Source organism: Onychostruthus taczanowskii, unplaced genomic scaffold (assembly GCF_017590055.1).
Source record: "Onychostruthus taczanowskii isolate IOZ18803 unplaced genomic scaffold, ASM1759005v1 scaffold54, whole genome shotgun sequence".
NCBI lineage: Eukaryota > Metazoa > Chordata > Aves > Passeriformes > Passeridae > Onychostruthus > Onychostruthus taczanowskii.
This window is the reverse complement of record NW_024503013.1, coordinates 3,896,123-3,921,732: the sequence shown is the minus strand read 5'-3', so window position 1 is coordinate 3,921,732 and position 25,610 is coordinate 3,896,123. Positions and strand designations below refer to the sequence as shown.

The 25,610-nt window shown below is 36.6% G+C and overlaps 1 protein-coding gene across 2 annotated transcripts in view; it reads right to left on the bottom strand.

Annotated features, from left to right (window-relative positions):
• The window catches only part of ARHGAP42 (Rho GTPase activating protein 42), a 144,628-nt gene that overhangs the window by 97,736 nt on the left and 21,282 nt on the right, over positions 1-25,610 (bottom strand). Inside the window, exon 2 of one of the 2 annotated variants that reach the window (XM_041417073.1) lies at positions 15,014-15,109. The exons of the other annotated variant lie outside the window; for it this stretch is intronic. Coding sequence (XP_041273007.1) covers positions 15,014-15,109 — 96 coding nt within the window. The remainder of the gene's footprint in view (positions 1-15,013; positions 15,110-25,610) is intronic. 2 annotated transcript variants of the gene reach the window in all.

The window sequence follows — 25,610 nt, the reverse complement described above, 5'->3', positions numbered from 1 at the left end:
GGCAGGAGCTGTGCCTCACCTCAGTTTAGGGCTGGGCAGACAGAGGGATGCTGAGGGCAGAGGTCACCGAGGGGGCTGAGGCCTCCCAGGCAATTCACCCACAGGGCACTGGGCACCTTGGAGATCTGGGCAGGGGCAGCCTTCCCTTCCACAACTACTATCCTCATCAGGACCTCAGCACAAAGCCTGGGCACAGGTACACACATCTAACTCTGGATTCACAGCTCTCAACAGAAAACAAACAGATATTTCAACAATAATAATTTGAGGTGCTTTTGTGCAGTTGAAAACCAGAAGATATAGAAATCAGATACGTCTATGTCAGATGCAGCCCACTGTCTGTCAGGACATCCAGGACACATCAGCCTCACAACCATTTCTTAGTAATGCTACAACATTTTTTAAAATCTACTTTTTAAAAATCAGAATAGACAGAGAATAATTAAAGTGAACTTTGTAAATACAAAAGGGGGTGGGAGAAAGAAGAGTCAAGTATTTTGCAAGAGGAAATGTCATGGGAATGTGCTGATAAGAAATAAATTCTGAAAACACACCAATAATATGAAGTACAACATGTAGCCTAACATATTAAATATAAACACATTTTTAGCTACTTTCATAAAGAATTATTGTTATTGGTGGGGGCCATTTAAAGGAAAATGAAGTGCTGACTCAATATTTTATTCTAAGTTATTAGACGGTATTAACTTGAAAATCCCAACAGTTTTCCAGTCTGCTTTATATTTAAGCGCTACTCAAAAGGCTTTGTAAGATACATTTGGCATCGTGATGGAAATGACGCCTGTAAAAAGCAATGCCCAATAAGCAAAAACAATTGAATGTGTACCCAGATATACACTTGTGGTCTCATTCATCACAATCACAACAGGTTGCCAGCTGCTCTCTCTGTAGTGTTCCCAACTCAACAATGAGCTGCAAAATTTCTCTTTTACAGCAGAAAGGGCTCCATTATTTTATTTACCAAAAAAAAAAAAAAAAAAAAAAAGCTACTCTCTTTAGTTTTAATTGAAAAGTCTTTTCATTAATTTGCTTCATAAAGAAACAAACTACCAACAGCTGAAACATTAATGGTGTAGATCAACAACAGGTTTTTTTCCAATATCCCTATCATTTCAAACACATGGTACAGCTCCACAAAGAACTACATTCACATAATTAAAAAGTAACTGAAGTTTGATGTAGAATCTGGTTTACTGCATTGAAATCAACCCAGCTGTTCATAGGAAAAGAAATTGTGCACATAATAAATCTTATTAAGTTTTTGCTATAAACTTGTGTAGAGAATGTATTACCTTAAAATAGCATGTCTGTGGAAATTACTGAAGCTACTCTATCAACCTTAGCTTAATAATTAAGAGTACAGTGTTACACTGTACCACTAAATGTCACACGCAATAGATATGACATCATCTATATTTAATGACAAAAGGCTGACAATGTGTGTGACACATATAATAGCTTTGCATGACCAATACTGAACTGAAAAAGATAAAACCAAGTTTGGAAGGTAATGTTCAACTCAAGACAGAAACTAAAAGCTACTGTGGAAGACAATATAACTGAATGTTCATTTTTGTGGACTGTTGCTTTAATTTCCATTTATACATTCAGTCTTAAATGATGCATAGACAATTTTTAATTACTCTGAAGTACACAAAACAAGAATGTTTTTGCATTATGAGCAGATACCACCAGCATCTTCAGACAGGTGAATGCCAGCATGGAAAAAATAGTATGTACAGATATATGTCACATGTTCTTATGACACCTTGCCATATGAAAGGCAAAAATGAGCAAGACTGTCAGAGACTTCCTTATGTTTTCCTGATCTGACTGAGGAACTGCCAGGACTGTGCTGTACATTGCCCCCAGTACTCTTTGGCAGGAAGGTCAGTCAACTACATCCTCCAGAACTGGTCATACCTTGCACAGACTTGCTATAGCTGGCCAGTTGAGCATGAACTGCAGCTAAAGTCTAGAGGGAAGTTTTTCCTGTAAATAATACATCATCGAAACAGAATTCAAGATAGACCAATGGCCCATAAGGAAATTTTCTAAGGATTAACACTTGTTTACTAGACTTCCATGAGAAAGCAGAGTAAATATAAGATCCATGAAGGCTGGGAGAAGAGGTTTTCTTTTCCAGATCTAAAATTACAGTAAATATATTACTAAACAGTTAATTAACATTTGTATTTCCAGAGATTTTATTTATTAGTATTAATTGCAGCCATGACAAGCAGTTTTTCAAATGCAAATCACAACAGCAAAGAAAATTTCTATCCTTTCTATGGTTTTAAGGCACATTGAAAAAGTATGTGATGTGGTGGTGATGGGGAGGTACAGCAGATAGGACAAGAGTAGCCACAGAAGGCTTCCTTTTAGACAGAAAAATTTCAGAATAACACTGACAAGCCACAACAGGTATGAAGAGACAATCATCTGCTTTGTCAGTAATTTCTACTAAACAAGAATTGTGGATGTCGGTAAAGCCACAGAGGATCTGTAATGTCTATCAGTAGGTAACTAAACTGGATGTCTCAAAATATCACCATTATGGCAAGTTTTCACATTACAAAATAGAATGCAGAGGAGGACTGTCTCAAAAAAGACTCCCAAAGCCTGTCATTATCTTGGTCTTTCAATATGTTGGCTATGAACTTAAATGGAGCCTTATTCTATACAACAGAGGTTTCCTTTACCACTGTCATGACCTGGACTGATTTGTTAATGATCCTTTCCCCTCCTGTTTTTCCTACTGAATTAAACCTATAAAACATAAAAAGTGTACAATTGCCTAGAGCTTTAAAGGGAATTACAGTTGAGCCCAATGGGAACAAACTGAAGGATCAACACCTTAGTCTGCAAACAGAAATAATGAATAATTTACGCAAAATGTGAAAAATGTGAAATGTCCTTGCACTTTAAGCAGAGTATTGGTGTCAAAGCATTTTATAACTAATGTTGACTGGGCTGGAGCACCTTTGTAACATAATTTAAAAAACAGTAGTGCAGGATGACTGCAACATTTTCCTACAGAAAACAGCTGTTGGTTTTAGTTTTAAAACACATTTTCAGAAAAGCTATATTTGGACAAGAAGATATATGTCTGATATGTGTGATTCCCAATTATTGCTCAGGTTTTCTGTTTTCTTTACCTATTGTTATTTCTTCCACTATTTCTACCCTAGGTCATCTTCTCTCACTTTACAAATGGCAACATTTTTGGAGAACCTTGAGCATGGAAGACTGAGCTCTGTCCCGTAAATAATATTTACTGTGAAAGCAGAAAAGACCACAAAATAGGAGAGGAGTACAGGATTTGGAATCAATGTTTATCTTAGTTATGTTGTCCCGTTCTGAGTATCATTCCCAAGACAATAGAGGAGATGCAGCAACTGCTTTCTTTTGCTAACGTTTAAGGAAAATCATTAAAGTATTTATGTAAATTCCAGTTTGCAAGCTTAAAGCATGTCAGATACTCTTTAAGCTGAGTATTGGTGTCAGGAGATGAATTATGTTAGAAGATTCCACTGTGAAAAAAGAAGTTAGAATGTCAAGATAATGGTTTATTTCTTCATGGGGTTTCAATATCATTTTAAATTTGGGAAATTATTATTGTATGTGCTGCCTTATCCTCTCAGTTTGGTTTCTCTTACCTTCCTAATCTAGGTATCAGGTTTTATGGATCTGTAATAAGGACCTTATGCATTCCTGTTGTCTGAGTTTACATTTACCACAGTCTCCACAGTAAAAGAACAGTAAAAAAAGTTATTTGAACCTTCCTATAATACAATGGCATGTACTTCTAGTAGTAAAAGACATAGGATGAAACAAAAATTCAAGTGCAGAGGTTTAAAGATTACATCAACATACCGCAGTATGGAAATACACTCTCAAAGTGGCAGTGATTTCTGCCAGAAGACAGTGGTTTAAATTTACAAACCAAATAACTACAAATTTCCTTGAAGACTTCCATCATGGCAAGGCACACTAAGGTACAGACAACCCTGTCTGGTCTGTACTGTTCTTGTGATAGAATCAAGACATTCTTAAAGCAGGCAATGTGAAGCTATTTCAGACTCAATAAGTGAACATGCTTACTTTTTGCTCCATAATTAGTCTGCAAGGACTTAATGCAATGTTTTTTTTTATCAAATATTACCATGATCTTTCAGATTTTGAAGCATCTCCCAGGGAGCACAAGTTTCAGTGGCAACTTTATTTCCTGTGGAAATTCCATCCTTGAACTGTGAGGAAAGGTATTTTGCCAAATTTTTTTAATTATTGAAAATAAGTGTGCTACCTCACATGAGGAAATCCAAAATTTGCCAAAAAATTAACTATAGCTCAGGAACAAAAAGTATGATAACAGCAGAGACAGAAATGAAAAATGCCTGTTTTTAAGCTTCTGCAAAGAAATGACAGAAAGGAATAAGCAAGAAAAATTACAAAATTAAGCCTTTTATGACCAAATTTATGCTTCAAGGTCTATGTATTGCTCTCCAAATATGACCACATGTTCCACTACATGCTGGCAAGCAGGGAATTTCATCAGGGCACAACTACTCAAATACATGTAACCAAAAGTAAAGAAACCCCAAGGGTTCTCTTTATTTCATTTGGGTTAAGGCATTGCAAACTCAAGAGTAAATTCAGTGGTAATTTTTTCTCCACATCAAATTTTGGCTCTTCACAGTATTAGAACAGAGAGATAGTAGTAAGTGCTGCAAATTCCCCATGAAAACAAAACTAACAATGAAACTATCAGATATTCAGCAAGAGCCTCCCTTTTGACCTCCCTGGTTGTAGCATTTGATCCCTGTATGTTTCTAGGCAGTGTTCCCCACAAAGTTTCAAAGCTCTCAATTGCAGGCCATATACCAGGCACAAGCATTTGGGTTTTGTCACACTGTAAAGGTGACACAAACCAGCAGAAGAGGCCAGTGATTCCACAGCAAGAATGGAACCTCCTGCCTGAGCATCACACACGTGTGATGCCTCACACTGCAGGCCACTATGAGAACCATAAAAGGCACCAAATCAAGATCTGAGCTTAACTAAAGCCCAAAGCTCTGCAAGATGTGTTCGGCAGGACAGCATAACACATACATACCATATGAAGCAATTTTAACTCAAGAGTATTTTCACTTTGCAAAACTTAATGAGCAAATATAGCAAGGTATTTTGTGAAGTTTTTTTCTAAACATATGTAAAGCATAAAGTGCAGGGCTGCTATTAGAAGTAAAAATCCTTTCCCCTTTACAGAAACAAATCTCCGTCAGGGTAACCATCTAAATCCAATTACAAACAGTGTCATATCTGAGAATTCTTTTCTATAAAAAGTAGCTATCATGTCACAAATATTTAAACATACAAATACAAGCCTTGTACAAAAGTTAAAACAATTCTTTGAGCCAATACATCACTTTCCACTCCACTACTTTTCAACAGAGGCCTACGCAGAAAGCTACATGCTCATATACAAACTAAGAAGATTTGCAAGAAAGTCAGGTTATCTAGAATTCCCAGATTTACTGTCAGCACTCGTCAAACACAATACTTGGAGAGCTAACCTGAAGACATGCAATGTTACGCATTTTGAATAAATCCCATGACTTGACTTAATATCAGTAAATTGCCATGCCCTACTTATGCAGAAGTTCACAAAGCAAATACAAGTAGAAAATTCTAAACAGATCAAGCAAGGGCAAATCACTTCAGAGTCCTGAAAATTGTTTGAAGTTCATAATGGCTCTCTATCCCTCAGCATGTTTGTAAAAACAAAACAAAAACAAACCCACACCAAAGAATAATTCCACTACTACCATTACACTGTTAACACTTCAATAAAAATGCAGCTGCATATCTACCCTGTGTAAGTGTTCTACTCTATTTATAAAAACAGTACAGGTATTGAAAATACAACATTCAATTTGGAAAATTGACCTATCTTGTGTAGCATGAATTCTTCAACATGGCAGAGATGTGGTAGAAAAAGTTCATTCTAGACTCTACTAGTCTATAGCACCTCTTCTGAAACATGGCATATTGGAGTGCCAGCAAAAACATTTTAAATCATCTAAATAATTTCTTCCATTTTCTTAGCAACATGAGAAGGATCTCGCAAGCAGTCATGTGCTCACACAGAGCACTATATCAAAACCTGTCTACAAATGACTAATTCTTTTCACGTCTCTCCCCTTCTACAGTTCTGTGAGGGACGAGTCACAACAAACACAACATTTCTGCCATGTTCTCATAGAATAAAGAGATAAGGGTTTAGATAAGTGATCATTAAGAAATACTGTATCTCTATGCCATGCTACAAAATGGGGTTTTACATTTTTGTACCTGTCAAAGAGAAATCAGCCTCTCTTTTCACCTGATGGAGCCACAGGCACAGCAGTGGGGCTGAGCTTCACAGCTGCCAAACTCAGCAGGATGTGGGGAACAATATTCAATACATCAAATTCTGTCTAACAGGTACAAAGTGATCTTAAAGTGCTGCTGGAGACCTACTTTGAAAAAATAGCAGCTTGAATTGCCCCCTATTGAAAACTAACAGCATTCCAGAGAAGTTAATTTCATTCAATTAATCTTTACCTCAACTAAATTGACCATTAACCTTTGACTTCAACAGATCTGGCTTCGCCAGAGTTGACTGATATCCTATCACACGTCAGGGGAAGAACAGCTTTAAAAAACATGGAATATTCAGAAATAGTTAAGTTCAAAGATGGATTCTGAAGCAATCAGACTGCAGTCCTCTCTTGCTCTCCCTCCCCGATCCCAGCAGAAAGAGTTGCGATATAAATGTATTGAGTACAACTTTTTCATTTTAAGATAAGAATTGCTGCTTCAACCTCAAGGTTTTTTTTTAACAGCTGAATAACAAAACAACATAGGAAACAACCACTGTGCAATGTACAACATTGTTTGCAGCAATGTTAAGCTGCAAAAGTAATATCAAATTGTAGCATTCCATAAAGAAAGGAATTAGATATAATTATGACTACATTTCAGGCTTGCCAATCCCCAATTCTTCAGAGGCCCATCCATACTATAAGTGAAGGAAAAAATCCTGCTATTTTAGTCTTCCCAGCTGCACAAATCTTATTTGTGTGTGGCTCTTTATGACTGCTGAAATAGGGGAAGTAAAACCAAAAGCAATATATTCAGAATGCAACTGAGAATCATTAATACTGTTTTTCTGATCTTTAAAGTTTTTGCATTTATTGCTTGAATAGTGGAAGAGTTTAGAAAAAAATATCACTAAATACTTCAACAGATGTTAGGTTTGCTATAATTGCTTAATTGAATTTAGGCCTACAAAGGACAAAAAAGTTCCTGTGCTTGAAACTCTAAACTCTACTAAGTTTTGATTTCAGAAAGCACAAATTGTTTATCTTACTTGCTCAAACCTGAAGATGAATATTGGATCAGCTGAGCTGATCAAACTACTATCTGTTTTGAAAATGAGGTTTCTCTAGAGGTATGCTAGCCTGACAACTCTAAAATGTTATGCCATTTTATTAGAAGTGCATTATATGCATCAAGAGCCAATATTTTCAAAACAACTCTATAAAACAACAGTCTAGTCCTCAGATTGTCTCCCTACGGGCATTCATGCTTCCACTAGGATGTCCAAATCTAGAAAAAACAAAGTTAAGTGACAAAGGAGAGGAAAAGAGGTATAATGAAGGCATGAAATGAGGACAATAAAGTAGAATACACCTTCAGGAATCCAGGAAATTGAAATGTCAGAGACACAAAAGCTACTTCATATTGTACTCTGTGGCATGGACTTGGCCATTTGTCTCCGTCTCTCTGGGTGCCTCCCAGTGAACCCCGGCCAGCCCTGGGTCGGCAAACAGCGGGGGGGCAGCCCCGAAGTGACCGACAGCGGGGGGACACTCTCTGGTGCCCCGAGGGTACTGAGGGCAGCTAGGCTAGTCACCTTTGCAGCAGAAGAGACACTGGAGACATCGGTGGAGGGTAAAAGGCCGACTATGAACTGAAGAGGCCAGTCCAAGGTTTATTCGGAGGTCCCCAGGGGCCCCACACACCTCAGTGATGCCCCGTGCTCAGAGTGAAACAAAGGAATCTCAAGGTTACATTTAAAGGAGGGGGAGGAAACCGAGGGTAGATACATTTGCTGACCAATAAAGACCCTCCAGGGATGCAGCCTTAGGGGATGGACATTTGGGATAGCGTATAACATCATCCTTGGGGGGCTGACCCCTGGCTTCGGGCTAATCACTCGGCGGCTTTGACCGAAAGATCTAGATAGAAGGGATGGGATGCTGAGTGACTGACAGAGAGCCAGGGCGGAGATTTGGGGGATGATCTCAACACAGGAGAATGGTTGCACAGGTAGAGGAAGGGGGTACAAAAAGGGGTACATCATCTGGGGAGAATAAGGGGACACAAAATCAAAACTATTACAAAGTATTACAAAGTATAAAAGCACACTGCAACAGCCATTCATCTACTCAGCTGTTCAGATCAAATTTTGACTCCTCTTAACTCTTTAGCAGAATGCACCAGGACAACAAAGCTGTTGTTGTCCATTGTCTGCCTCAACCTCTTTCTGTGCACAGTAGGAGCTGTATCTGAGACACTACAGTCTGCAGTCCAATACAGTAAAATGAACTAACATGAATTTTAGCTTCTGTTAGTACAGATGCAAACTGCAGGGACTCAGGAGAGCTCCTACTGTCAGCTACTCCTGACACAGAAGGTAGGACAAACAGAAATGGCAGTAACTGCATCAGCCACCCCAATTCAGTGTTTTCATTTGAACACTCATCTTAAGGTCAACAGAGAATGAAGCACACAAATTCCAATAACCTTCTGATAGGTATCCAAGAGAAAAAGAAACAACAAGGACTCTGCTGTTGATCTTATGTTACCTTTTCCTCCTAAACAGAGGAAAAAATGTACTGCACCATTATTTTGTTTCCTGATTTGTCAGCCCCATTTGCCCTTCCAAAGCAAGGACAAGAGCTCTGGGCTCAACCAACAGAATGCAACCTTCACTTTCTGGGGCAGATGTTGTTTTGAAGCCTTGATAGGATCTCAGCACTAGCATAAAATCATTCTTTTCTTGAAGTCAAGAAACAATAGAGATCCGGAAACAGGTGGCATTTGTTCAAATTGTCAAATATGCAACAGGGATTGAAAAAATATTGGTAGGAACAGAATCAACAGATTTGAAACAAACACTTTAGGCATTTCACACCCTGATTGTGCCGAGTTCCTCCCATAAATTGTTACCATTGAACATCTCTAGATAAAAATAATCCAATACGAGTACAAAAGAACCCTGTCCTGTGATCTCATAAGTACCTTAAGCAAAGTCGCTTTGAAAGTAATCTAAAAAGTTAAATCTTAAAATTCATTCCTTCAGCTGGAGGAAACAGAGCTGGCAAATTTAAGCAGGTAATTACTGTGGAAAAGCAGCATACAATCTTTCTATGCAAATTCACTCTCCGTTGTAAATAGCTTTCTAGTCTAATTCAGGACTCAACCCTTCCCCACCCATCTAAAATAAAAACACCTTTTGTAAATACACTTGTCCCTAATGTGTTCCACAGGGTCAACAAACCCAAGCACTGGAAAAGTTGTTGGGATCATGCCTACACTAAAAAAAATCCACCCCCAGAACTCTGTCCTCAAGGTGGTGACGAGATCCTGATTTTTCTTTGCTTTGGATAAGGCAGTAGTAGACCTGAGATGCTGGAAGTAATTTTAGACTTCTTTGGAATTTGGTAATTCCATTCAGAAGCCTGGTTGCAAATGGGAATTCAGTGCAAAGTAGGTTGAGAATATTAACCCCAAAAAGAAACTTCTTGAACATGAAAGCTTAACCTCAAGTAATTAAGGAGATGACCTGTAAGATATCCAAATGATTCAAACTGTAGGTGGCTCAACTGAATTTAATAAATAATTCAGGAAGAGCTGAGCAAATTCAAGAAGCCATTACACACCACAAGCAACACTGGCTTAAAATCATGAGTAACCAGAAATCTACCATCTCAGATTCCTGATGAACCTCCAAAAGGCAGTGTCCTAACCTGGAGACTGCCAAGTTCATAGACTGATTATCAGGATTTGTCTCTACACACTGTAGGCATGTATAAAGCTCCTATGCAATTTTTCTTTTGTTTTAAATTTATTTCTTTGAACAGAGCATTGTATCGACAGCATGAACTATTAAAAATAGAATTTGGTATCTCTTAAAGTCAATTAAACTTTTACACTGTTACAAAAGATAGGGGGGAAATGAAACATCATTTTTTTTTTCCTTTTTTCTCTGTAGTTTTATATACAAATTTCCCAGTACAGATCTATTTGCTGCTCTGAATTACAGGATGCTTGTCCTCTGACAAGCTCTCCAAGAGGATAGAGCAAATGCTATCTGAAAAGCATTGTACACATGGATGCCCAGTATGAGAAAAAAAGAAGACTGAGCTTCTGGCATCACTGCTCAACTAAAACAAGAAAGGGAAACACAGCAGTGGACTCTAACAAACAACTACTATTAGCATTCTACATTTGTTTGTTTGGTTTTGAGTTCTTTGTCTCCAGTACATTTGAGTCGATTTTTCAAAGTTCAACTTGAAACTAACTGCTGTAAACAACACAACTGCCAGGTATGAGCTAACAGTTCTGTAGACAGTTAGTTGCAAGCAATTTAATAATCCCATTAACAACCTGAGGTGTGAGTCAGCAAAGATCACAAGCCTCAGCCGCTAGAGGCAAGAGAAGAATTTAATGCCCACAAGAAAAGATACCACATTTTAGAACTTTTGACCTATTCTTTGTGGCTCAATTAATAATGATTTCATAAATCATCATAATCCTATTACATTCTTAAATCAAACATCTGATGCTACCTGAAACATCTGTCATAATATAATTCTCTGAAGGGAAGAAAACCCCAAACTTCAAAATCAGCAGTCACAGAGTGAAAGACACATGCTTTTCAGCACACTTTCCTAAGCAGTACTTGGCAATAAAACACAGATACTAAAATAAAATGCCAGGATATCAGAATGGGTTGTTTTTGTTTTTGTTTTTGTTTTTTTGGGGTTTTTTTTGTTTTTTAATTCTGAAGAGCATGCTATTCTACTGCAGATATTAGATCTCACAGATATACAATTGGCCATAATACAAAATAGACACAAACTTGTTAAAGGCACAAGACAGAATTCCATTGAGTTAATAATGTTTATTATTTTCATCTCTAGCACCATAAAACAGATAACACAAACAGAATAAAACAGGATCAAAACAGGGAAATTCCTAGGGAGAGATCCAGGTGACACAAGTTGGATAATACTAAGACGAGCTCAGCAAACCTTCTCATTTCAAAAATTATGCCTGCAGTGTATACTGAGGAAAGAGATACATGATCGTTTTTTCAGCTGTCCCATGCATGTAAAGTTCTAAGCTACCTATAAGGTTTGAAACATGTAAAAATCATGCATCCATTTTACACAAAACTTCCACTGGGCAAGACAAATGACTGACCTCCTTTACTGTCAATCTTAAGTATTTAATTTTTGTGCAAAATATTTACAAAGAGGGCTGAGAACAGGGTGATATGTCTAAAGAGCAAATGGCAAAGTGTTATCAAGTGTTGTATTTCTGAGGAAAACACGGCTGTTAGATTAGGAAAGCAACACCCTCTTCTCAGAGTAAGGGCAAGTTACATAAAACTTTCATTACTATGGCTTTTTAGTGTTATTAATTAGCTGTCACTCATCTTGTTATTTTTGCATTGAAAATGCCATCTTCTGCAAAACTTTTCAGTTGCACAAAACACAGTTACAGCTTCACTGAATCACATGCAACTGGAGCTAATAACCATGTTCTGCCATTAAATAGTCATGCAGTGCTGCAGATCACATGCTTCCACAAGCATTCCAAACCAGAGGAAGAGACAAAACCAGCAATTGTTGCTAGCTTGTTTTATTTTTTAATGAGAAAAACTAGTAAAGATGGGGACCACTGTTTCCCTAACCAAATTTTCTGAGAAAAAGACTGAAAACTGAAAAAGGTTTTATAGCTTGAGTCCTTTGATGTTCACAGTTAAAAAACCAACCAAAAACATAAGAGCTGGAGATGATTTGAGGAACAAGGCAGCCTGCTTATCCAAGAAAGTCACAGAAATTCCTCACAACTCATGCATAAAATGACTCTTAACTAGGTATGGTATATCTGAAAGTGACTATGAAGATAAATCTGCCTAACTTGCAGCAACATGAAAAAACTACCTAAAATGCATTACACAGCCACAGACACAGATAAGATTTTTTCTGTCAAAGAAGAACACCTCTGCAACGCAAAAATTAAATCCTTGTAAATAAAAGATAATAAATCATCAAAACTAGAAATCAAATACAGGAACTGAAAAACCCAAACCAACGCACACAAATAAATCACTGGATTAAATAGGAGATGGATTAAAATAAGTATGAAGAACACCACCATAATTCTGTTTATGTGGAGTGTGTCATGAAGCTTAACTAAAATTACTTCTTACGTATTTTATGTAACGGGGCTTACTGGAATAAATAAGTTCTATTAAAAGAGCAACTAAAAATGCACAGTTTATAGGAAATGCAAATAAAACTGCTCTTATTAGATCTCAGACTGGAAAGCAAAAAGAAGTAAAAAAAAAAAAAGTGTTTAGTTACTAAAGAGAGACCCTCAACTCCAGTATTGCCTCAAAAATGTTAATGGACCTACCAATTAAATTCTAAATACTTTTTATTGGTAAGGAAAAAAAAGGGAAAAAAGTCACCTCAATCACCTATATTTAATGTTGAAAGAATCTGAACCTTAAAAAAAAAATACTCAAATACATGCTGACATAACAAGTCTTGTTCAGAGGTGAATTCCCAGTGCTAAGGGGTATTAGGGTAGATTTTCAATGCTAAGCTTTAAATAGAAATGTAGTCCTTACAATAAGCCCCTACGCATATATCCATAGGGTTTTACAAATGTTATCAAGTCAGAATATCACTGCAGACTGAAGTAGAACTTACTGGCCTGCACAGCTGTAGACATTTTTAGAAAAAGAGGGTGAAGGCAGAAGGAGGTACAGAGCAAGATTCATCCACACAAAGCTGTCTTTGATGATAAGCAAACATCTATCTCGTTGGGGCATGTTAAAGATATGGATAAATTCTAGGTCACTGCTCTAGGGAGATCAAAAATTGAGCCTTACCCTATAAAAGCACACAGTATCATTCAAGCTCTGTTAGACTTGAATTTGATTCCTGTCAGTTTACCTTTTACTCTTACAAGCTTCTTTGATGTACATGACAATCCATCAGGCAATTGGTCCTTTGGAAGCTAGAAATCCATCCCTTCTTTGAAGCTTCAAGTGAAATAAATCAGCTGTCAAGCTTCATGAACTGTGTTTTTTTCCTGAACAGTTTTAAATGCCTGTTTAATGCCCAAACAATAAAATGTCTTTTCTTTGCTACATTTAGGTTATAAGTAAAATGAATGTTGTCTTTGTTCTCAGTCACCTGATTTTAAATGCAAAACTGTATGTCTTTAAAAAAGTTATTGACCAAATCTAAGACATATAACTAAGATACTGCAGATTTAGTTTAAAAATATACATATACAATATAATTTTAACAGCCAAGAAATAATATGTAGCATGACAAAAAGTACATGTACACCATTTCTCTTTGCAAGGTGGACACACCTGAAGAATGCATGCGGTTTTACATCTGAGAAGCAGCAGCTCAGTGATTTCACTCCCCTATTTTAATTGCCAGTAAAATTAAACCTCCCCTCCCACTCCCTGCCAGGAGTTAGTGGAGGACCGTGACCAAATACTTCATCTCTGATGACAGTTTTCTGACTACCACAATGTTGTAGGGTGAGGATGAGGCAAACCTTGCAAGTGAAAACAAGCAGTTCAGACCTTTTGTCCAATGACTCAGTCAGGAAAAGGAAAAAACTGAAGGGAGAGGAGACTTGAAAATAGACCATAATACTAGATACACTTGGAAAAGACTAAACCCGAGTTGCCCCTCTGTGTTACATAGAACTTCTTCAAAAAATACCAACAAGTCCTATGTTCCCTCTTGTACTGCCAAATTATTTATTTTTAGAAGCCAGTACTCTTTAAGAACCATCTTACTTCCTCTCAGATGTTTTAGGAGACGCATGGGGGCCATGTGGTATGTAAGACTCATGATACTGAATTTAGCCTTTCTGAAGATGGATTGTAATCCAAATTTCTTACCAGTGGGGGTTAGCACTCCAGCTGGTGTGCTACTGTGTAAAAGCATCACTACAACTGCAGCAATGTCTTGCAGTAAAGAGCAGCTGAATTTCTGAACCCTCGAAACATTTCCAGGATTAGTCTGCTGAGGGAGGAGTACTTTGATGACATTAAAGAGGATTACATTCAAGACAAGTTGAGCTGTTCAGTTCTGCAAATGCAGAATTTCTGGTGTGTACAGAGACAGAACAATAAGCAACTAGTAAATTACCCTGGCAAAAGTTCAGACAACCATACACTTAGGAATGCAATAGTTGTGATGAACATATTCCTCTTTTTAGACCTTTAAATACTTCCTGTGTACTAATAGGCACTTAGGTGGTTTTTTGCAGACTTATGTTACATTACAGAAAGCTTGTGTACCTTTTAGTAACCCACTGAAAACTGACTGAAACATAAAAGTAGCAGCAGAATTTAGAGGATTCACAGTTGACTCAGTTGACAAAAGGACTGTTGAATACTTTCTGCTGCAATAAATCAAGTTATGCCATGAAAACATAGTTTTTTGACATGTATTTTTAAAGTCTTGCACAGTTTCTACTTATTGATTTTTTTTTCTATTTTTGTGACATGAGCCATTTAAAAACAACTGTGAACTGCCCCACTGTATTTCTGATAAAATGCTATAAGAAATTATAAAAATGTTACTGCCAGCAAAGCAAAGAGAATACTTACCAATATTAATTTCATCATCAGTTTCAGCATCTCCAATACACTCAAACTGAAAATCTTGTAAAGATTGTGAAAATTTTTGTACTGCCATGGATAAATCTAGAATTTAAGAAAAAAAAATCAGAATTACTCCACTAGAACTTCACTGGAGCAAGGCATCATGCATTTCTGCACTAAGTATTTTTTCTGCTTAGAAAATTTTCTTTCTAGTACCTTTTTTGGACATTAACCTCATTTTAAAATCACCATCACCTTTTCAAAATGAAATACCTGAGATATCCTGGACACCTATGAAACAGGGTGAAGCAAGATTTTAAACATTAATACGTGTATCACATTGACAATTAAAGAACTTTTATACATCTTTTTAAAAACAATAAATTAGTATAAGAAATTGATGTCTAGTGATAAATTGCATATGTAAGTATAACACTCTTTGAAATACTGCAATATTGGTTCACAGATTAAAATAAATCTCATGATAGTTTTTTTTCATTATCATTATCAAAATAATTACATTCTAATTATTCTGATACACCACACTGTAAAGTGCTTTAGTGAAAAACCTCTGTAAAAAGAAATTGAAGAGAAAAAAACCCAAACAACACAATTGCTTGCCAAACAACATGGTAATCCATGGATTATGAGCTCTATTTTCAGTGACTTCCACAAAGCAATCCAAACTTTATAGCACAGAATTTCATAATAATTGTGCACAAAAAAACCCAACAACCAGAATATCAACGACATAAATTTGTTATCTTTTCTTTTTTTTAGAAATACTAATGGCAAATGGAGAGATGAATGTGATAATGAATACATTTGGTAAAGACTTAAAAACACCAGCAGTCCAGACGAGCCCAGAAAACCAAAAACAATTTTCTTCATCCTAGAGCCTGTATCTATGGCATCTATTTTGATGCTAGGAAAATTGACAATTAAGAATCTGACATCTAAGGGAAATTCATGGTAAGGATAAGCTATTAATGAAAGCCAAGTCATAAATTCTGTTTCAAAAGCATCACATATCTGCCTCTACCCTTGGGAATGGTGAAAAACTGTCTGGACATGGTCCTGGGCAACTGGCCCTGCTTGAGCAAGGCAGCTGGACCTGATGAGTGCCATGGGTCCCTTCCAGCCTCAGTCATTTTGTGATTCTGTGATTTCTTTACCCTCTGTTGTTGCAAAGCCATAAATACTCAGTGGTGGACACAAAATTAAGAGGGCTAACCTTCTTCCAGGCAGGAATAAAACCTAACATAGAAATATACAAATTGGCCTAATATCCTAAATCAACACACAAACAACTCCCATACACACAAAGCATGATTAAAATTGAATGATCAACAGCAAGAACCATTCCACTATCCTAAATGAAATAAGAATTAAAAAATCATTGAAATTAAGATTTTAAACACCTCCAAACAAAAATCCACAAAACAAGACGACTGAGTTTTTTTAACTTTAATTAAAGCTAATCACTATCAAGCAAGAGAATCCCTTTCTGGATTTTGTACTGCCCAGAATTTGCTCAATGCCTGTTCCTCTTGTATTTTTATACGTAGCTATAGAGTACATCAGTCCAAAAAGAGATCCATCATCTTTAGACAATACAGACATGAACATTTTTTTTTCTTCTACTAGTAGGGAATTCTGTATGCATATCTGATAAATAACTAAGATGTAAAGAGCTGGATAAACAAAGTCTGTATTTTTCTGATAAAGCACATGGAAAAAAGGAAAGAATGCTACCCAGATTTTTTGCATCCTTACTGTATATTTCTTACTGTGCTGTACATGAAGATTATATTATTAAGTGGATTAACAAATTGAATGCTAAACAAAAATTGCTTCCTACTGTTTGTATAGATGAAAACAAAATAATCTTTGTAAGATAAAGGACTGTGTTTTATGCAAATACAACTTCTTTCATAGCTAAGTAAATTATTGTTTTACATTGGTTAGAAAGATCTAAACTTGAATTTGTCATGTAGTATATTTTAGGTTTTAAGGGAAGAAATACAGTTTGATTATTCCCTCTTTCACCAGGTTACTACACTGAGTCCCAAGCCCTTCTAAAAAACTGCAGTATGACAAGCGATGCCAAAACAAATTACATGGCCTTAATGTAATTGAATGAAAAAGTTTCTATATTTCAAGTACACTGGAATGTAAAAATTAACTCTTGCTAACAGGAATGGAGATTTATTTCCTTTGGACAAGCTAATAACTGCCTATGATGAACAGCATCTCTGTGAATGTGAAAGGAAATGAGGGAGCATGGGCTCTCCCCTATCATTCTTCCACATATGCAGGATTTGGTGGAACAAATGCCAAAGTTAAGGAAAATAAATATTAAAAATGCCAAAGATGAAGTCTCCATTTCACATCCAGGATTATTGATATATGATGCCAATCTTTCTTTCACTGTGTCAGCAAATCACACACAGCTTATATATTTTGAACCTGAAGGAGGTATGTTTAACCTACTTCAGAAATAGTGGCTATGAAGAATTAAGGAGTTTATGAGATAACTTGATAAAGTCATGCAGCAAGATACCATTTGGAGATATCTGCCACTATATGAGGCCTTTCCTCATACCTTGAGAGTATTAGACAATACCATAATGAGATTGAAGCTGTTCAATGTAGCAAAGAATAAAATGAAGTTCCAAGGTCAGATGTTTCCTGTAATACTCATTTACAAGTTCTGTACAAAGTTAATCTAACCCGAAAAGATAAAAAAAAATATTATTCTATAGAAAATTCCAGCTGACTTGGCCAGCTTCCTAAAGGCTGAAATAGGAGTTACTCTCTAAGACTCTGACCTTGCAGTTGAATCACCAACATTGGACCAAGTGGTGCTACTTGGTTGTATTTATCACTTTCTTAGGAGCATCATCACTTTAAATGATTATAATATTAATCCCAGTAATTATAAAATTAAACCCAGTCACAGAAAGGAGTAGCTGTGCAGTAAGCATATCTTTTCTAAAAAATACCAACATTCAAAACTGAATTAAAATGGATTTAAGAGCAACTGTCTCCAATCAAGAAGAGGCAAATGATGGACAAAAAAATGAAAAGAGCAGACAGAGCGAAGACCTTGCCCAGTTTTACAAGATATCATTTATCCCTGTACATTCCAAAGTCCTAATGTCACTGAGAGTCCTCAATGAATGCTGCTGCTTCCAGAAGGAAGGTAATCACCACACAAATCACCTTTTTAGAATCTGTGGCATTATTCAGCTTTGCTCTTACTCAGCAAGTACATTGTAAAGTCATGTCCCTCTTTTCACTGAATCCGCATGAACCAGGACATTCACTTAGCACAGGGCAGAAATTTTCCTTCAGGCAGAGACAACTGATCTTCTAAAATTACTACAAAAAGCTCACCAGCTCTACTAATTGGCAGTACAAGTCTATCATCCAGGGAAGGATGGCTGCTCAAAAGTCTCAATGACCTCATTCATAAATGTTGTTGCCCCTGCTCTTCTGCAGGCACTCAAATGAAGTAATCTCTCTGGGTGCCAGCAAAAAAAGGAAAATGCAACCGGATAACCCTCATTTGCCAGAGGAGCAGTTCTATTAATATGTATCTTCTGAGAGTACTCACCTCTACTGTTTGTTCCCTGCTTTCTCAGATTCCAAAGAAGGATTCAGTTCTATTTTGCAGTGAGGCACATAGCCAAGAGTAGTCACCTACACACTACATACTGTCAGTGCAAGGAGATAACTGTGACAGAGTCGCCTGTTTCAATCAGGGCTGCAACAAGTCAAGGAGTCAACAAGAATTTTTTTTTTTTTTTGCGGAGCTGACAGAGGAAGTACTAAAGAAGCAACCACACTGTGACCGGAAATAATAAAACCATAACTACAACAAAGCTTAACCACAACACCAGTATTGCATATGGATACATACAATATCAACCATCAGTACCATAATGCTAATGAAAGAATAATTAAAGTCATCATCCATTCAGGAGAGTCACTGAGGAATTATGAAACGCACTAACTCTACTGTACTTCTCCCTGAAGTTTTATATATCTGATTAATCTACTTAATACATATTATTCAATTTAAAAAAGCAAAAAAATTCCTCTGGATTATTCTAGAAGGCAGGTTTATTTAAGACTCACTTTCTTTGAAATTGCCAAAGAGAGGTAGGTAATATGAACTGTAATATATTAACTTATTTTAGGTATCAGGGCCTTACAGCTGAATATAGGACGATAAAACTATGATTCTGACCCTTGTATCACCAGAACTGTTCTTCCACTTTCTCGTCCTATATTTGTTAAACAGATCATAAAATAATTTCTTATTTAGAGTCTTGAGGAGGAGGAGAGAACAATACATTGCAACAATGTGATGAAGTGAAGGATGCTTTTCCCAAAGGATGCTTTTCCCAAAGGATGAAAAAACAAGTGTATGCTTTGGCATGGCACAGCCTGTCAAAACAAGGACAAAGTCCTACAAATAAGGACACCTTAAAAGATTTCCACAAGTTTGTAAGCACAATGAATTTTTTATTGGGCTATTATGGTTGTCATTTGTTTGGTTTTGCCAGTCTAGTGTCTGGAAGAACAGCAGAAAGTCAAAACTTTTGACAAGGATCAATGAATCTCCAAAAACAGGAACTTTGGAGCATTTGCAGAGGACTCATATCCCTACCCTAGCAGCAGCCTGCAAGAAAGTGTTCTCAGCAAACACATCAAAGCCAAAGTCTTTCCACTTGTTTGCTTACAAAGATGACTTCATTAGCAAATGGAGTTCCAATAACCAATGTTCTTCCTGACTGATGTCAATCATCTGGGAAAGCTTGGTATCATTCACTGGGTTAATAAAGAAAAACAGCAGTTGAAACCTAGTGAGAAGATTAAACATGCCGAAATGAACTCCTGAGCACCAGCTGGAATGCAGTAAGTGGGACTTCAAACAACAGACACCCTGGCTAATACAGTAACAGCAACATATCTGGCTATCTGACACAAAGCTAGTTATTATTCCATGGCTTCAAAGACAGCAGAAGCAAAGGGGTGATGATTGACCTAGCAGGATATTAGAGGCAATCCTTCAGTCAGCTGAATTTCAGGACGGCTGAAGACTGGAAAGGAGACCACGTACGGTCACCTTTGGTGTTTCAAACCTTTTGGGGCAGTATGAGCCCACCATCAGATATGATTAGATGCATTGTTGTGCTCTGCTTGATGAGATACTTCATTTGATCATGCACTGACATACAAGTTTATTAAAACCCAAGCTAGTCAGCAAAACTCAGCATTAACGCATTGTAATATATTAATAAAACACAGTAGAAATTGAACAGTATTGCCAACGTACTTGATAATACAGCATGCTAAAATGTAGAGAAACATTTATCTAGTTTGTTGACTACTACTCCTCAATACCTGAAAATGAGTCATTATTATGGTTATTTTTTAATTGCTTTACAAATAGATTTATTTTCTTGATTTATTTCTTAAGCAACTCTCATTGTATAAACAACTGCTCAGGCTAAGTTACCTAAACACTTAAAGTAGTTTTTATATGAGAGACATGATTATTATTATGAAATAGCAGCTATGAGCATGATTTTGCAGTATTCTTACCACACTAAATAACAGAAGCAAGGAAGCACTTAAAAATTCATGAAAGTGAAAAAAGGGCTTTCAGTATTACAAATAGAAATCTGTAAAACACTATTTATTCAGGAAAATGCTTGTGAGATACATGTCTCCCTAAATAGCTCATGACATGCTCTTCTACACTGAAGATGAACAGAGAACTTCCTTGGCTTTGTTATTTTATGAGGGAATGAGCTTCAAGGATTTGAGCTATATCAACAGCCAGAAATAAGCCGGAGGAACAAGAACATCCTACTGAGAAGCACTGAACTTCAACAGCTTCTGTGTTTGCTACAGTCAATTTGATTGTAAGTAGAACATGTCACAGTGGGATATCTGTTTCCACACCATAGACTGTAAACACAAAAGCTGGCAGTACAATTATGTTTAGGTAATATGAATGATTAAGCAGTTAAAAACAGTGATCAAACAAGACTGTGTACATATCACTACTATATTTCAAATTTCTTCCTGGCTTAATGGCTTTCTCCTTAAAACTCCCAGTTTCATAGTAGAAGGTCTTAATTCAGAGAAAGGCACCAAAATGCAATTTCTTCAAAATTTCTGCCTTTCCACTCTTCATTGCTCACTAATAATTTAAAATTAAAAATAAATTATTATCAATGGTTTTAGGTAATTATCACATTTAAAAAATCTTCTTGCTCATAACATATATAGTAGCAGGTTGGCACAAAAAAGGGACCTGAAAATGTCTTACTAATCAGCCCAAAGCAGCAATCTTGAGCCTGGGAATGCTGGCACATATGCCAGTAATGCAATTAATTCCTTCAACTGCATATGAAAAGAATTCTGGGGTTTGCTGCCAGAACAGGTAATCCAAATTTAATAAAACATCACCGCCATAACATGTCCAGATCACCTATAGTTAGAGAGCAATTCACAGTGCACGTTAACATGCCTTCTAAACACTGACAAAAAGATCTGTACAGTCAGCTGATGCAGCTTCTGATGTCTTTCGTTTCATGGCTTTCAACCCTGGAGTCCTTCCTTTGAATGGAATATTTTCCATGGTATTTCTATTTTTAGAAGTCTATTTGATGAAATTATTTACACACACTCATTATTCTTTACTTCTGAGCTGAGTTAATTTCTGGATCATATAAACTTTTCTGATTGTCATAAGGAAAAAAAAAATACAAAAGGAAGAAAAAAATCCTCTCCTCTTATCAGTGACCATATTTTATCCAAATTCAGCAGAAAAATTAAATTTGGCAAAACACAGGGCAGGCTGGCACAGAGTAAAGACTATCTGCAAGGGCTGATGGAGCTAATGCTGGCCACATGCCACAATGCTTTTTTAAAGAATCCACAAGAAAACACCACAAGAGAATAGAGAATCCAGTGCCCAGTGCCAGAGATTTTGCAGCTCTAGGGCCACTGCTCTGTATTGACACAGTCTTTCATTGTTGCTCTCAATAAACTCTTTATCCCCTTTATTTGCCAGCTTCATCAGTGCATATTCTTTGCCAACTTGCTATTCATGGACAATAATAAGCAACTAAAACAAACAACTCTCTACCAACTCCCTACCCCTACAATCCCACATTACTTATTTACCTTAGGCTTTATGCTTTGCTCTTAATTCCAGGGAAGCTAACTTCTTCCCACAATCTCCAGGGAAAGGACATCAGGAGAATATGTCAACATGTAGCCCATGCATTGCCGCATTCCTCTGCGGTTACATAAGGCACTGAAATTTTTCAGTGTTATTCTCTTACTCATGAATATTTCCATGAGAAAAATGTACAATTTACTTTCCCATTCTAGAAAGCACTGAGAAATCCCCTTGATCAAATGCAAAAAAATCCCCACTTTCTTAACTGTGAGGCAAGAGCTAGTGAAAAGTCTGTACGCTCTATAAACTTCATAGCTATTCATACCAACACTCTTCAGTCACAACTTCCTTATGTTAGACACTTGTGCAATACTTTAGATATTAGAACTTCTCTACACTTAAGAACTAAGTCGCATACAGTCTTGAGGACACTCCAAGAACACAACACTGATGTTTAATGAGAGGGGGATTTTTACACCACATTTGCATGCTTACTTGATAAAAAACATACTAAAACTTCCTTGAAAAATAGCTATTGAACCAAATAATATTATACAGACACAAGACAATATTGATCATATTCCATCCCTCTTTTCACTATTCCTCTCCTTACCCCACTCACTTTGTGTGACCTAATCAAAACAGAAAGAAATGAACCCTAGTTTAGTATGCAAAAGCAGTAAAGTCTATAAAATTACTAACTTGTTTTGACTTTGCCTAATTATAAATACATTAAATAATACAAATGCACCTAAAAATGTATGTCCTGTAACCTTTAATGTGGAGGACACAAAACAGTACATACTGCTCATCTGTTTCTCTGAAGTTAAAGCATGTATGTAACTTCATAGCTCTTTCTCATATTAAATGATGTCATTTTGTTTCAATACTCCCACATTCTTGTATTTTACTTCTCATTACCTCATTCTTACAAAATCTTTTCTCAATATTTTAGTTTATAAGACTGTTTAACAATACTGCTGCATTTGATTAGAAAACAAACTGACTTTGCAGAGAATAACCATGGTTTAAACCTTTCAATCATCAAACCATATTCACAGAATTACACTTTACAAGTGACTAATCACATGGTGACTAATCACATGGTACCAGGCAGAACAGAAATTTTCCTTTGCCACCACTGCAGTTTTTTACAGTCTTTTTCCACAAATATGGCTACAATTTTCAGAAAGCATTTGGTTTCTTTTTACTTCTGAAATTGTAAAGATTGGCTGTAGGATATAACCTAGTACTATTTCTAGCATATTATTCTATTTTTCTAATTACATTCAACCAAAACATTTCTATACAATGACAGTTTTGCAGATATGCTTATTGTCATCCTGTACACTTTTGACCAAGATCCTCTGTAAAGGCCTGAAATATTCCAATATATCTTCTGTCTTGGAGAAAAATAAATCTTAGAAAACAAGCATATTTCCCTGCTTTTTTCCATTCTCAAATAATTAAATATTATTACTAACTCATCTGCACTCTCAGTATTTTCCCTGTCTGCTGATAAAACTACTCTATAGCTCTCTATCAGGAAGGTCTCAAAGATTCCTAAACTTTGATCCCTGCAAACTTGAGTTGACTCTCAACATACTTTCTCTTGCTCCATGTGGGGATTTTAAATGCTCTTTCATGATCTTCCAAATTCTTCCCCCACCCCATGTATGTTTATTTCCCAGAACAATGTCAGACTTGTCCAGGGAATTGGGTCCACATTCCAATATTCTCCCCCCAGACTCTTCCAATGAAACACCGTTTATCAGGCATGCTACGTCATCTCTCACCCCTCCTGGCACATCCCAGCAACACTGAGCAGGCAGAGAAGCACCACAAAAAAGAGGACAAAGAAACGAAGAGCAGATGCTGCCCAAGGTTGAAAAAGCAGAGAGTGATTTCCTGTGTGGCAGCTAGGGAGTTGCCAGAAAAAACATGGGAATTCCCAGATTTTTAGTGAAATGTAAGGTACTGGTGCATCAGATGATCTTACAGTAGTACTTGAAAAGACATTTTTCTGTGTTTGCTCTTAATCTTACCATGCACCCAAAGAAATTTTAAAAATACTTGTGCCTATTTGCAGACAAAGAAATATAAAATATAATATCAGAATATAATTAAAGCCTATGCTGCAACACATTCTTAAGGAGCCAGAGTTCTGACTACCTGACCAAGATCAGTTCTGCCAGTTCAGTGCTGTGCACACATAGGATGAGATGCAATGTCCCCACTAGTACCCCATCCCAAATATCTTTCCAGAGGAAAAAATAAAATATAGGATTATTTCTGGTATGAACAGGGAGCTCTAAGAAGCTGCTTCTATGAAACCAAGAATAAATCACTGCAGCAATTATCATGCAGATCCTCAGATCCTGGTAAAAACTTCTGCAATATATCTTTCAATGCTTTTACGTTCCATGATTTTTACATTAAGTAGATTCCCCTGTTCTGTGAAGAGAGCTGCTCAAAGAAGGATCGGTCCCGCTGGCCTGTGCTGGATTGAGGGGGAGGGATGAAAGGAATGAAAGCAGTTATCAAGGCATTTGTAAGTAGTGAGCTCTTGGAACAACATTAGAGTTGAGGGTCATGGGAAACAGAAGCATTGCTCACCCTTCTTCCTGGCAAAGTCTTCTGTGCTTGGGCAACAAAGTAAAATGTGTTGTAAGACCAGAAGGAGGAGGAGAGGGGAAAAAATTAAAATCTGTACATTTAGCTTATTTAAAAAAGAAGAAAATATTACCACTTGGCTTTAAAGGAAATGAAACACTTTCCATATGAAATTCTTTCAGGCTCTGAAAGCTCAGGAATACAATCCTTGATTAGATTCTTTTGATCAGACAAGTAATACCACAGTCACATGTACTTCAGTACTGCACTTAACAGGGGTGGGGGTGTGAGAGTTCTAACACACATACACAAACAGATGTAACATTTGTTTAGAGAGTCAGATATGCACTTCCACATATGGAGGGCAGAACTGAGATTCCTAATCAAGCAGGATTTTGTTCAGTGACTTTAAATGTCACTAAATGTCTTGACCAAACTTGGCCTAAAGTAAGTTTTTTTCCATTCAGTGTACCATACAGCCAGTGCACTATTACACACTGCTTAGCTACTTCTCACAACTTAGAGAGAATGAATACTAAACACATCAGTTTCATACAGCAAACAAGCTTAACATGCTAGTTTAAACTGTCTTCTTCCTTTAAAATATGAAAGCAATTCATAAACTCCAGATATGAGAGCACTTAGAAGTCTTTTAAAGATACATTTTTGAGGGCTTAAATTAAATCACTTGCAGTATCATAAATTTAAAAAACTGTTACCAAAATACCTATATTCTAAAAATGGGTGGAAAAAAATAACAGCCAAATGAAATATGCTTCATTA